At 43.1% G+C, this 12683-nt stretch overlaps 3 protein-coding genes across 4 annotated transcripts; 2 read left to right on the top strand and 1 right to left on the bottom strand.

Annotated features, from left to right (window-relative positions):
* Positions 1-280: 280 nt before the first annotated feature.
* Positions 281-7401, top strand: GL218_02187 (Vegetative incompatibility protein HET-E-1; the record flags this gene model as incomplete). 2 transcript variants are annotated; one of them, XM_033578686.1, is made up of 7 exons in its annotated part: positions 281-574; positions 645-841; positions 934-1473; positions 1629-2147; positions 2212-2310; positions 2373-2658; positions 7282-7401. In XM_033578686.1, 7 exons carry the CDS (start codon positions 281-283, stop codon positions 7399-7401), a joined length of 2055 nt encoding a protein of 684 aa, XP_033438785.1. The 2 variants fall into 2 exon arrangements, with proteins under 2 accessions (XP_033438785.1, XP_033438784.1); XM_033578685.1 differs by lacking the exon at positions 7282-7401 and adding an exon at positions 2795-2872 and having other exon boundaries at positions 2373-2715.
* An 81-nt stretch (positions 7402-7482) lies between these two features.
* Positions 7483-9051, bottom strand: GL218_02186 (uncharacterized protein; the record flags this gene model as incomplete). Its single annotated transcript, XM_033578684.1, has 1 exon — positions 7483-9051. One exon carries the CDS (start codon positions 9049-9051, stop codon positions 7483-7485), a length of 1569 nt encoding a protein of 522 aa, XP_033438786.1.
* Positions 9052-11137: 2086 nt separating this feature from the next.
* Positions 11138-12156, top strand: GL218_02185 (Bifunctional solanapyrone synthase; the record flags this gene model as incomplete). Its single annotated transcript, XM_033578683.1, has 2 exons — positions 11138-11591; positions 11645-12156. 2 exons carry the CDS (start codon positions 11138-11140, stop codon positions 12154-12156), a joined length of 966 nt encoding a protein of 321 aa, XP_033438787.1.
* Positions 12157-12683: the final 527 nt, after the last annotated feature.

Genomic DNA, 12683 nt, shown 5'->3' with positions numbered 1-12683 from the left:
CTCTAGGTTAAGCATATCTCACGTAGTGTTATAACCTTAAGCTATCCCCTTCATAGTAAACTATTCGGATATAACTCACGTATTTACTGTTATTTTTCAGTCAGCCTACTACTTCTTACACAAAAGTATTATAGTCACGTGTATAAGAACAGGCTACATCTATAAAAGCAGCTAACTAAAACAGCCAGGATGCGTATGACGCTACCGTGGGGAAATGGTAACTCGCAGTTAAACTCCCAATAATTTCTAAAAGAAACTCACAGTTATTCATCACGCTAAAATGACCGACACCAGCAAAACTATCGAACCTCTAGCAAAAGATAGCAACCCCAAGCTCTATCACCATACTTGGACTCTAGCTATCGAACAGCTAAGGAAACAGGAAGGCTATCACTTTGAATTAGATGATTTATCCAAGCAAGAACCATTAGCAACCCTAACCGACGTCCTTAAAGCAACGAATGAAAAGAAAGATGAGTGTATTAAGAAAAGATGGAAAGTCACTCTCAAAGGCCGTACGATTATCTTACGCGATGTGCTTGAGAAGATTGCTGTATGGGTCGACAAGTTTTTGGTAAGATTTTACATAGTAGTTATAAAACCATGCTATTATTTCAAATATTTAACGCTGAAGTATTTCATAGATGTTTGGTGATATCGCTATTCAATATGATCCCGTCAGTGCTGCACTTCCGTGGGCAGCTGTGAGGTTGATCATGAAAGCTACCGTGAACGACGTGGAAACATTCGGATATGTGTTGCAATCTATTGAAAGTGTAACCAATCTGATTGCTAGCTGCAGTATCATTGAACGTCACTTTCTGCAGCCGGAGCATTCTAGGTACGTACGATATAATTCTATTGTAATAATTAAGAATCCTAGTATCGAGTTCATCTCTGAATATCAGCTTGTACTAATTGAAATTCCTTTAGGATGGAGGTTTTTGAGCAGCTCTCTAAGTCTGTCGTGTCGCTTTACGTCTCTATTCTAAAATATCTCTCCTCGATACTTCACTATTATGGGAAAAACTGGGTGATTCGGTTCATGAAGAGCATAGTCGTTTCCAAGGCTGATCTTGAAGCAAAGCATTCCACTATAATAACGGCAAAGAAGGAACTTTGGGATCTCCTTGAGCTTGCCGAGTCTGAGAAGTCACAGGCCATCCTTAAAAGTCTTCAGAATGTGACAGCAGTGCAGATAGCTCAAAATAGTGACATCAGTTCATTTTCTACTGAGCTACGAAAATTTGAAGAGCCAATCAAGAGGATTGACTACCACATTCAAATAATTAACGATAATCTCGAGCGGGATATAAGAGTGCAGATTCTAAAAGCCATTTCCACTATCCCATACGGAGCACATCATAAAACGGTTAGACGGGGTCGATTAAAAGATTCTGGACAGTGGTTGTTCAAGAAAAAGGAATATAAAATCTGGCGTGAAGAAAGTGCATCTTCAATTCTATGGTTACAGTAAGCTTTTGATGATTTCTTATTTAACCTCAACCCCTCTTTCAGGGGTTATATTTAATAGACATTATTTTATTCCTTTTAGCCCCTTAACTCAGTTTCAGCAGCTCAGGAAAATCTATTACATACTTGAATTACTAATAACATATTTTATATAGCGGAATACCAGGCTGTGGAAAGACCAAGTTAGCATCTATTGTAATCGATGAACTGGAAACTTGCGATAATATTGCATATTTTTACTGTATGCGAAACCCAGCCGAGCCTTTTCGAGCTCAATGCAGCAAGATCCTAGCTAGTCTCGTACGTCAATTAGCCTGCCAGGGGATCAACAACCCAATTCTTCCGCCTATAGTAGAACATTATGAAGATGCCATTACCGGGTTCGAAGGGTTTGAAGATCAGCATTGGGATACCGAGGAGTCTATAAGAATGTTGTTAGCACTTATGGATCATTATCCGACAGTGACAATAGTTATTGATGCCCTAGACGAAGTCGAATTACAGGATCGTCAGGAGTTAATGGATGCGTTCAGTCAGATCCTCCAAGAATCGCCGAATCTGCTCAAAATATTTGTTTCCAGCCGAGATAACTACGATATTGCGCTTCACTTAGAAGGATCACCTAACGTGTATATCGATGCTGATGATAACGCTGGAGACATCTCGGCATTCATGTAAGTCTCACTTCTAAAAATTTGCTTACGGTGAAAATATAAAAAACTAACACCATTGTAATAGTAAGGATCAATTAGCTTCGGCAAGGCTGTTACGAAATAACTTGCCTGATTTTCTTCGAGATGAGATAATCGACACATTAATTAGAGGTGCTCGGGGAATGTAAGTTATCGTGTTGTCCCTCCGATAATTTAAAACTTTGTATTAATAGGCTTACTATCCAGGTTTCGATGGGTAGATCTTCAAATTCAATCCCTTCGCCCATTGAAAGTGGCAGCAGATATCAAAGCTCGTCTCGGTGCTCTTCCCTCTACTCTAGAAGGCTCCTATTGGGAAATCTATCAGAGTATCTTAGAGTCAGGGGACCACGCTGCAGCACTTGCGAATTTCACATTCCAATGGCTCATGTATGCCAAAAAGTCTCTCTCTATTGAAGCCTTCGCGTCTATTGCGTCTTCCGCCCTGTCGTCCGAAATGAGTAATAATTTCGGCGGGGCCGAGGTTACCGATGTCTGTTCAAATCTCATCGTTATCCGGGGAGAAAGTTTTGAATTCGCTCATTTATCGGTGAGGGAGTTTTTCGAGGGTATTTCGAAGCGCGACATAGAGATATTTCTCTCCGTCCAGAGTAACAGTTTTATTTCAGTTGCTTGCCTTCGCTATCTCACGAAACAACTGCTCCAAGCCCCAGGCATCATCGCTGAAACTATCAATAATGAGATAAAGAAATCTTCTCCGGGATATCTAGAAGTTGGATATACTGAAGGTACTCGCGCAGAATACGAATCACGAAAACGTTCTATATCTCAATTCGTTGATGACCTCACTTCAGGTCTTCAATCAGAGCCTATTATTTATACCGCGCATTTCTGGGTATTCCATGCCCGCAATAGTTCCGATCTTCAGAAGTCAGAGCCATTATCGAGGCTTATAAAGGAGTTTCTCATAGATCCGCACTTCCTATTGATCACTCCTACTTTTGTTCTCTGGTGTGAAATATTGCAATCTAAGGGACCAGATTCTGGTCTGCTATCTGCAAAAATATTATCTTGGGAAAATGCCAAGATTATTTCTCGACCATTTCATCCCATATGGCTTGCTTGCGCCAATTGCTGGTTTGATGTTATACAATACCTATATGATGTTCACCATCTGGATATCGAAAGACCCAAATATTCCAATCATGGGGATCTAGTCGATAATGCTAAAGCTTGGAGCAACGCTTTAGAATACGCCATCGTGAATGGCAATGTAGCCATCGTGGAACTCATCCTTTCATGCACTATGAATCCAATGAAGCAATTACTTTCTAGAAAAGAGATAGAACCTTTGGTTTTGGCAGCAAAAGCAGACGATACTAGTATGCTCTCTCTCCTTCTCAAGAAGGAGCACGGCGGATCCGAAATAGAAGGGAGGGCTATAATAATGGCCATTTCTAACGGACATAAAAGCAGCCTAGAGTTACTTGTCCATCATAATGCTCAACTCATACGAGAGCTAGGAATTGGACGCCCAGCACTACTTGAAGCCTGCAAATTAGATCATATTGATATTGCGACTTTCCTTATTGAAAATGGTGCCCCAACTGAACAGGGGGAGAAGTTTCTCTTTCATGCTGTAGTTCGAAGCCGGACCAACGTTATAAAGCTACTCCTTGACAGGGGAATAGGTCTGACAGGGCTTGACAAGGCCCTCATAACAGCTATATCCCAAGCAGACGATGAAAACGCACTTCTACTTTTAAGTTGCGGAGCACAAATGGAAAAGGGGGCAGTAATACGATCTATTCGAGCAGGGTTAGTTGATTCCACCGTGCGACTTATCAAAGCAGGATTCGACATACAAGGCAGCTACTTTGAGAAGCAAAGGACAGCTCTGCATTATGCGGCTGAAGAAGGCTCCTTTAGAGTTATCCAGGCTCTAATAGAAGCAAGAGTTACTATCGATAGTTATGATCGTGATGGGCAAACACCGCTACACCTAGCTGCTCAAAGGGGACATTTTGCATGTGTGAAGTTGCTTCTTAGTAACGGCGCGGATATATTAGCGAAGAACAATAACGGCAAGATTCCATTGGATTTAGGCGGAAATAAGACATCATACGTCAACGGCAGAGTTAATAAGAAAGGATATGGCCATGTTGAAAGATGAGCTTCTTCTCCTAAAATCACATGAAAGAGCAGCTGAGAATTAGGAAAAGGGTTATGACAAGAATCTTGGACTCAGATACACACCTGATCAGTCTAATGGATTAAATACCTACCTAGGTATTGACAGGTTGATTTACAATAAGAGGCAAAAGTAACCATCAAGAGTACACTTCCTAGGTTATGTAACGTTATAGTAAACACTATCAGGCTAGTTAAGTCTCTAAGGAGGCAGTTATTATACCTTCCCCTTTGATTTAGTCACCGTGAATTTGTTCATTATCCTCTGCGGATACATGCCATGAGAGTCTTTATTATAGCAGTGGCCTAAAACAACGTAAAAACGGAGTTATAGCACATTTGAAGTCATATTCCTAACTGAGGAAAGACAGAAAACCACACCTCCGATGGTTACATGCAAAAGTTCGAGAAAAGGCCCTAAAAAGAGCCATCAATATGGCAGTTGCTACCTCTATATCAATTTCACAAAAGCAGGCTTGAATATTCTTCGACTAGTTACTCTCGTGCATTTCGTGCATTTCACCGTTGTGAATTCGAATATGGCGGTATAGCTCGTGGATGTATGAAAGAGTATGAGTACAGCCGGGCCAGTGGCAGATTAACTCGCCAGGCTTGTCGCCTGTTGATGCTGCAGCTTGGTGCTCTTTTAAATGCTCGATTAGATCTTCGGTAGTGGTGAATGTCTGACTGCACTCTCCCCAATAACAACGAGTGCCGATATGAATTGTTCGCTTGTGACATTTGAGAATGGTCGGTCCTTTGAGGAGCTTTCCGCAAACATCACAGGGTAGATAGGGAAGTTCTCGGCGCTTGGTGACTTTGAGCGTGGGTTGTCCTGGGCGGCGTGTGGACACCTTGTCGGCGTTATCATCTCCCCCTACTTCCGTTTCGTTAAAGTGTCCGAGTTCTGCAAGCCTCTCTGCAGAGAGGGTGGGCAGGGGGGTTCGTCCCTTCCTTCGAGCTTTCTCTTGCTAAGAGAGCTCGCTGTCGGGAACTCCACCGGTCGGATCGCTGGTCGGCGACGAAATAAGGGGATCTGCTACTACTAAACATGTGTTAATAGATTTATATCCCTAGTATTGATCATATTTTACAAGAAAGTACATAATATATAGGGTTTGTAGCTAGTAGAAAGGGAATTTTAGGTAGTTTAGGGGGGAACTTACCTTCAGGCATCTTTGTGTATGACCAATTCAGCTTGGTCACTAACTTCTTATTGCTTCAAATGTAGACGTTGTAAGCGATGGATTGCTGAAGATAGGAGATCGTACTTCTGCGATGAGTAGAATTTGACGTTTATTGCGAGTTGTAGAAGGAAAAGGAAGATGACTTTTTGCTCTTGTCGGCGAAAAATCCAATAAAGATCTGAATGGCCTCGTTACTGTAGTGGCAGAAACTCGAGAGGAATTCGCGACTGCCTTCGGAAACGACGACTGCCTAAATTACAAACAAGTACCTGCTACTAACCCACAAGTACTGCTGTTACGACTTATATTATAGCAAACAGAATACTTGAAGGGTAGGTACCCACCTAGGGTAAGTACCTAATTAGAGAGCCTGTATCTACGATTTTTAGGCAGGGAGAGCTGTGAACGAAGTATTCATGAAGTCGGCGATGTATGGCAACTTGGTGACAGTTGGAACGCGGGGCATACATTAGGTAGATACCTCCATGAGGTACCGACAATGCTACCAGTAGTATGCTTTGTAGCAACGTATTTAAGAGGACGGAATGTCTTATAAGCAAGAGAGGAAAACTACCTTAGAGAGACAATAAGTACAAGCTTGAATAATTGTGTGGTTTCAACAATATAGCAGGTAGTTACCTACCTATGTACATCAAGAGAAGAAAATAAAGCAACTATATAGGTATTTATTGATATCTCCTACTAGGTACTCACATCTTTTAACCCTATTACTTTCATGCTTTTGATGTATATGCTTCTGATATATGACTTCTGTATTTCCCATAATTCTTGGTAGAGGAATATAACAAGAATCTCAACCGGATAATATAGGGGTAGGAGCTATAGCAAGACGAGAACAACCTTTTCAGCCATTAATATAACTATTAGAAATTAGTATACTACTTTCTATACTAGACCTATTTACTAGACCTATTAACTATACTGAGTTCATAACTTAATAGAATACGCACTTTTGACTCAGATATATACAAGAATATTCGATCACTTTAAATTCTTAGATAGGTAATTTACCTGTCTTACTCTTAGTGTTGTATCACCCGAAATCTGCCTTTGCCGGCCCCCTACCTTTCACACTATCTATCACCCCTTTACTTGGGCCTGATCAATCGTTACTCATAGGAGGCTTAGCCCTGGATCATGACTGCTCAGGGAGAACATCAGAACGGGATTAGCGAAGTATAAGTTTTCTCCGAATCAAGGGAGGTAAATATGAAATGTCATAACTACCTCCCAATATAATGTAGTTAGAGGAAATGAGTGAGAACTGTCTAGTTACATAGATGACTTAAGGACTTTAGATCGATAGGTTAACATGCCCCTTTCCAAGTACGTGACGTGAGTATGGTTATAGAATTTTAATATAATAAGGATGGCATAGAATCAAGAACCCCCAAAACAAGTAGCTACTTCTGAATGAGTTTTAAGTGGCAAGTTCATGGGATATTTATTGCTAATTGTAATGACCATATAATGTTTGATTTGCGTGATCCAACTCTCGTGATGCTGTGGATTCTGGCACTTTTTGATTTACCTGCTGACCCATCCTTTGGCACACATGAGAAGGACTTTTCTTACGTAGTAACATTGAACCCTCTGCGACCTCGTACCCCCTTTTCTTTCCTTGAACCTCAGTGTCTGATACTCCATCCCCTGTCCCCCTGGCCTTCTGAACAGGCCCCTTTTATAAGGACTTCACAGCAGCCGATAGCCTCTAATCCCAGAAGCTCGATAATTCCCATTCTAACATTCACCTTTAGTTTTATATCCGAGTTCCCCGTATATCGTCATCTGTCGAAATTGTTACGGCCGGGGAGTACGAAGAAGACCCCGGTCCACCTTCCATCGATATTAATCCACCCAGTGCATCCGGGTGGTGAGGGGGTGGGCTCATCAGTTACCACTACCGCCGTCGATAGAGTCCCGAATCAGTATATAACCACTTGATTTAGACTACCTGATCAATCAAGAAAGTCCCCCCAAGGCAAGAAGCACACGACGGTGTCGCGGCCGTCAAGCTCGCGCCTTATCCGGCGGAATTCCTTCAGCGTCTCCTCGGCGGGCCGCCAGTTGCCGACGTGGAAGAAGACGCGCCAGGCGTCGTGGTCTCCGCCCGCGAACTCGGCGTCCCACCCAATCGGGGCCGTCGCGCCCGCGGCGAAGTAGGTGACCTGGAAGGGCCAGTTATCGGTGTTGAAGAACTCGCACTGGAGGATGGCGGTGCGCAGGGCAGGCATGTTCCCGCGCCTGCACCCCCGCGCGAAGGCCACCAGCAGCGCGTTCATCGGCCCGTCGTCGGCTTTGGTGCGGAAGAACTCGCCGTCCCAATTGTTTTCGTCCATCGTCTCGGGCGCGATATCCTCCCGATGATCGTCGTAGTACTCCTCAGCGTCGTCCAACTCCGACTCGGTGGTCCCGTAGCCCGGAGGTAGACAGTCGAAATCGAGGTCTTCAGGAGGGTTCCCAGGAGTCTCGTCATTTGGATCGATCTTGAAAAGCCACTTCCCATCCGGACCGCACATGCTTACCCTCACTTCCAGCCGTGTGACTTTCTCCCAGGCCAGCGCCGCTTCTTGCGGAGCGGTACCCGGACCGGCCAAAGGGTCGAAGAGCGAGGCGTGGATGGAGCCATCGATGTAAACCTCTGCGCAATCCTTCGTTAGCTTGCGGAGGGCAAGACTGACGGAATCCGAAGAAGTAGACCCGATGAAATTTGGCAAGATCTGGAATCTACCAGTTCCTGGCACAAACATCTTAAAGGTAAACTTCTCGACTGACGGCGGTAAGGTTGTTGATTCGATGCTCTGAACAAGGCCGTCTCGCCAGATCCGGGACATGTAGTGATATAAACCCCAGCTGATAGTGTGACAAGTCGATAGATCCCAATCTACGTGAGATACGTTTGGCATCTTAGCTGTCAAAGATACAGCCAAGTGAGGGTGCAGGTGACACGACATGGAGTACACATACAACTGTTTAACTATGGGTAAGGGCGGAAAATCTACCATGTCGCCTAAGACGTCGAGCATGGAGAATCTGAGGTAAGGTCCACGCAAAGCATCTTCTGTTTTGTAAGACAGCAGCGGGCCAGTGACCTCTAGAGTCAAAGATGGTTCTTGTAAACGCCATGCTGCGAGGATATTGAACAACTCTTTTAACTGGGTCGTCGTTGTTTCATTGATAACCCTCCGTTCCTCACTCGTTGCGAATCTCCTGGGTTGGTAAGGGCTATTTGTGTGCGACAACGGATGGTCAATCCAGAGGTGGACGGTGAGACGCCGTATGTTACGCTGACGCTGTGGCGTCAAGGTGCGACGGAAAACATCTAGATCTGAGGGGCTGGTAGACACTTTCAGATTGCGGAAGGTGAGTCGCTCGACGGCCTGTTGAAAGTTTCGCGACACAGCCGCGATGGCTGGCAGCGCAAAGGGAAGAGTGCCGTGTTCCCAAGGTGGTAGGAATTCTTCACCTATCCTTCTGCCTAAGAATTGAACGATGCGATCGTGAAGTTCGAGTGGTAGCTTGTTCATCTTGAAGAAGTGAGAATATTTGATCAAATGAAAGCTGACGATGTAAGAGCACAAGAAGCACTCTCATAATTGCAACTCGCCCCTCCCCCGCTGTCCTATCAAATTGCCAAGCACCTTACCAACTTTCCCCTTAATACTCCTTAAGACTCTAGTTGTGAATTAAATCTAAAACATTATAAAAATGATATTTTATTATAAGAATTGTTGGCAAAGGCCGCAATTCGGGGGGAAATAGGTACCTAGGGTATATTGACTGGTGTTAAGAGTGTTAAGTACCTGACTTATCTTGTATGAAATGGGAGGGCTGGCCGTGTAACCTAGAACCTCCCAAATCTTTATACACTTATATTCCTGGTTTTTTTTAAAAAAAAATTTAATAACTTCAGTCGGTATAGCCAAGAATAATGAACCAGGTAGGTTATGCTAGAAACTTGCGCTTGGCTTAAGTTAAAATAATAACTTAAGGAGGCTTAAGGCAGCTTGAGTCTATTAATAACAACGGCAACTTCTCAGGGCAACTTTCAGATAATGCATATGTATGTTATTCCCCATCCTCCCTATATTGACACTATATCCCCCCCTAAGTCTAAGAACTTCAATTGTATTAAATTGTCTACTTCTTTGTCTTGTAAATCTCCAGTGCTCTTTACAATAGGGGTAGTATCACTTGTGATTATTTGTGTGAATGTCTGCCACCTATTTCTAAGCTCAGACTTGTCGGGAAACAAGGATAATAAAGTAACAGTGGCCATGATGCACAAGTGAACTGCAATGATGGTTATAGAGGATGGTGATTTAATATTCGGTTTAAACCGCTACCAAGAAAGAAAACATAACGAGTATCTCCAATGAGCCAACAAATACGGTTATAAGGTTAAACATACCAAACCGTTTGTCAGGGTATAAGTAATACTAGTATGAATTAAGCATAGATATACATAGGATAGATATATAAGGGGCGTTACGCGCCCTTAAAAGAGAGTAGAAGGTTAAGCGTTAATAGATTCATACTACTACACGGCTACTATACAGCAGCGAAGCTGCTGCTTCTAACATTCACTCTACGTATGACAACCATCAAGGGGTATCTCTGATATCGTTCCTATTAGTCTTTGTATTTAGAGTCGTATAATACGACTTAAATACCATAGCAATTGTTCGGATACTTTACGCTAGATATATCAATGGAAGACACAGCACTTCGAGCACTCTTATCTCACGATCGGTTTATACCGTAAGTAATTTATCTCATTGGCTTATTAGTTTGAGGAGGATATGAGGAGAAGCCTTCTCAGTTTCAAGTATCCAGTTGTTACAGTATTAAATAAAACATGGATAAATCCCTTTTAGCCTTCTCAAACTGTTGTCTTAAACTGTTGCCTTACAATCTCTATGGGCTGAGGGGGTTTGATGGTAATACTATCTAGATACCTAGGTATGTTAACTAGTAATGATGCTGTACTATTATTGACTTAGTTTTACTAAGCTATACTACCTGGTTAAGGTATAGCACAATGACTTCTAATTAGAACATTTTAACAGTGATCTATCTGACTACCTAAGCTACTAAGAAAGCCGATGGTGCATTATACCCGGTTACTAAGGGCACTACTTAACAAATGAAATACAGGGAGTTAATTTTCTGTTTAGAAATCATATTCTTTGAGATATTGAATAGCTTTAGGCTCTGCTTCTGACAATTTTAACATTTTAGTATCATATTCTACTTATCTACTAAAAGCAGATTGGGTTAGGGACTTCTATTGTAATATGACTATATAAATTTTCAGCTTATATAGACTATCACCAGGATGAATATTGTTTACAATAGCGTTTACGACTAGTTCTTTGTTAGAAAGCATTACATTTTCTCTCTTAACCTGATTCAAACTCCTGCAGGTACCTAGTATACAACATCAAGTTAAGCCTGGAGGATGGATCTACGCCTTGGCAGTCATAGATGTGCCGCAGGGCCCCGCCCACTCATTCTTCTCCTCTAATCTAGGACAACACCATTTCCTTATTTCTTAGATGCCTATAAAAGGATAGACTACAGATATCTCGTAGCATTGCAAGATCAGCCAGAATGGATTCATCACGGGCTATCGACGCGTTAAGGCACACTATCCCAGACGGCCAATTCTCTCTTCGGGGTACGGCAGAGTACGAAAACTTGAACTCTTCGTATCTTTCTCAGCTAGAAAGCGATCTTAAGCCAGCTTGCATATTTCAGCCTCGATCTAAACAAGAAGTGGCTGCATTTGTGAGGGCAATCCAGCCTTTTGCCTTGAAAGAAGACACCAAATTTGCCATTCGTGGGGGTGGCCAACAACCAGCGCCCGGCTGTGCCAATATCCAAGATGGCATCACCGTTGACCTAGGCCTTCTTACAGGGATAGAAATCAAGCTAGACGAGGGCCTAGTGCAAATTGGGGCTGGTGAGCGCTGGGGCACCGTCTATGATAAGCTTGACGGCTCGGGCCTTGGCGTAGCTGGTGGTCGAGCGAATAATTGTGGAATTGGTGGGCTTGCGCTTCAAGGTAGGAGACATCTATGAATTTGACATTCTAGAGTTGAAGCTAAATATTTATAGGCGGTCTTTCTTTCTTCTCATCCCGAGAAGGATTTATATCTGACAATATCGTCAACTATGAGGTTGTATTGGCTTCAGGGGAAATCATCAATGCCAATGCCAAGCAATATTCCGACTTGTGGAAAGCCTTGCGAGGTGGTGGTAACAACTTTGGTATTGTTACACGTTACGATTTCAGGACTTTCCCCCAAGGACCTATTTGGGGCGGTAACACCTTTTACTTTCTCCCGGGCGTCCCTGATCAGATCGAAAAATTGGTAAAGGAGCTCAACCAACCAAGTCCCTCCCATGAAACGCATCTCATGGTCAGTATCGGATATTCAGGAGCATTTAGCAAAGAAGCAGTAGGACTTAATACAGTTTACTACACTCAAGCAGTAGAAAACCCGCCAGAACTTGAGGTATTCACATCAGTACAACCGCGGATTGATCAACTTAGCTCTATGAGGATGCTGACACTAAAGGAAGCTGCCGCGGATCAAGCTGCAGGTATCTCAATAGGAACACGGTGAGTTTGGCCACCCCCTAATTCATTACTCGCTATATATTTTCCAAGGCTCATAGTAAAATAGCTGTGTATATTGAACATCACCTTAAAAAGTGATGCTGCTACCTTGATAGCCGCTTCCGAAATATACAAGAAAGCACTCGAGCCTATTAAGCTAGTAGAAGGGTTAAGGTGCTCTTTCACTCTCCAGCCATATCCTACCTCGCTACTAGAAAAGTCTGCTCAGCACGGGGGTAATTCCCTTGGTTTGAATGCAGCTGATGGTCCTCTCGTATCAGTTTTACTACTTTCATATTGGCAAGATGCCGAAGATGATAGGAGGGTTTTAGAGATGATGAAAGGTGCGCTCGAAAAGATCAAGGTGGAGGCATCTGACAAAGGTAAATTGGTGCCTTATGTATATATGAATTATGCATTCGTCGACCAGGACCCTATTGGATCTTACGGTGGACACAATAAGGGGTATCTTGTGGAGGTCAGCAAGAAGTACGACCCGGAAGGCCTCTTTCAAAGAGGGTGTCCAGGGGGGTT

This window comes from Daldinia childiae, assembly GCF_008694065.1.
Source record: "Daldinia childiae strain JS-1345 chromosome Unknown Scaffold2, whole genome shotgun sequence".
Classification (NCBI taxonomy): domain Eukaryota; kingdom Fungi; phylum Ascomycota; class Sordariomycetes; order Xylariales; family Hypoxylaceae; genus Daldinia; species Daldinia childiae.
The sequence above is the reverse complement of the archived record's forward strand: the minus strand, read 5'-3'. Positions and strand labels throughout refer to the sequence as shown.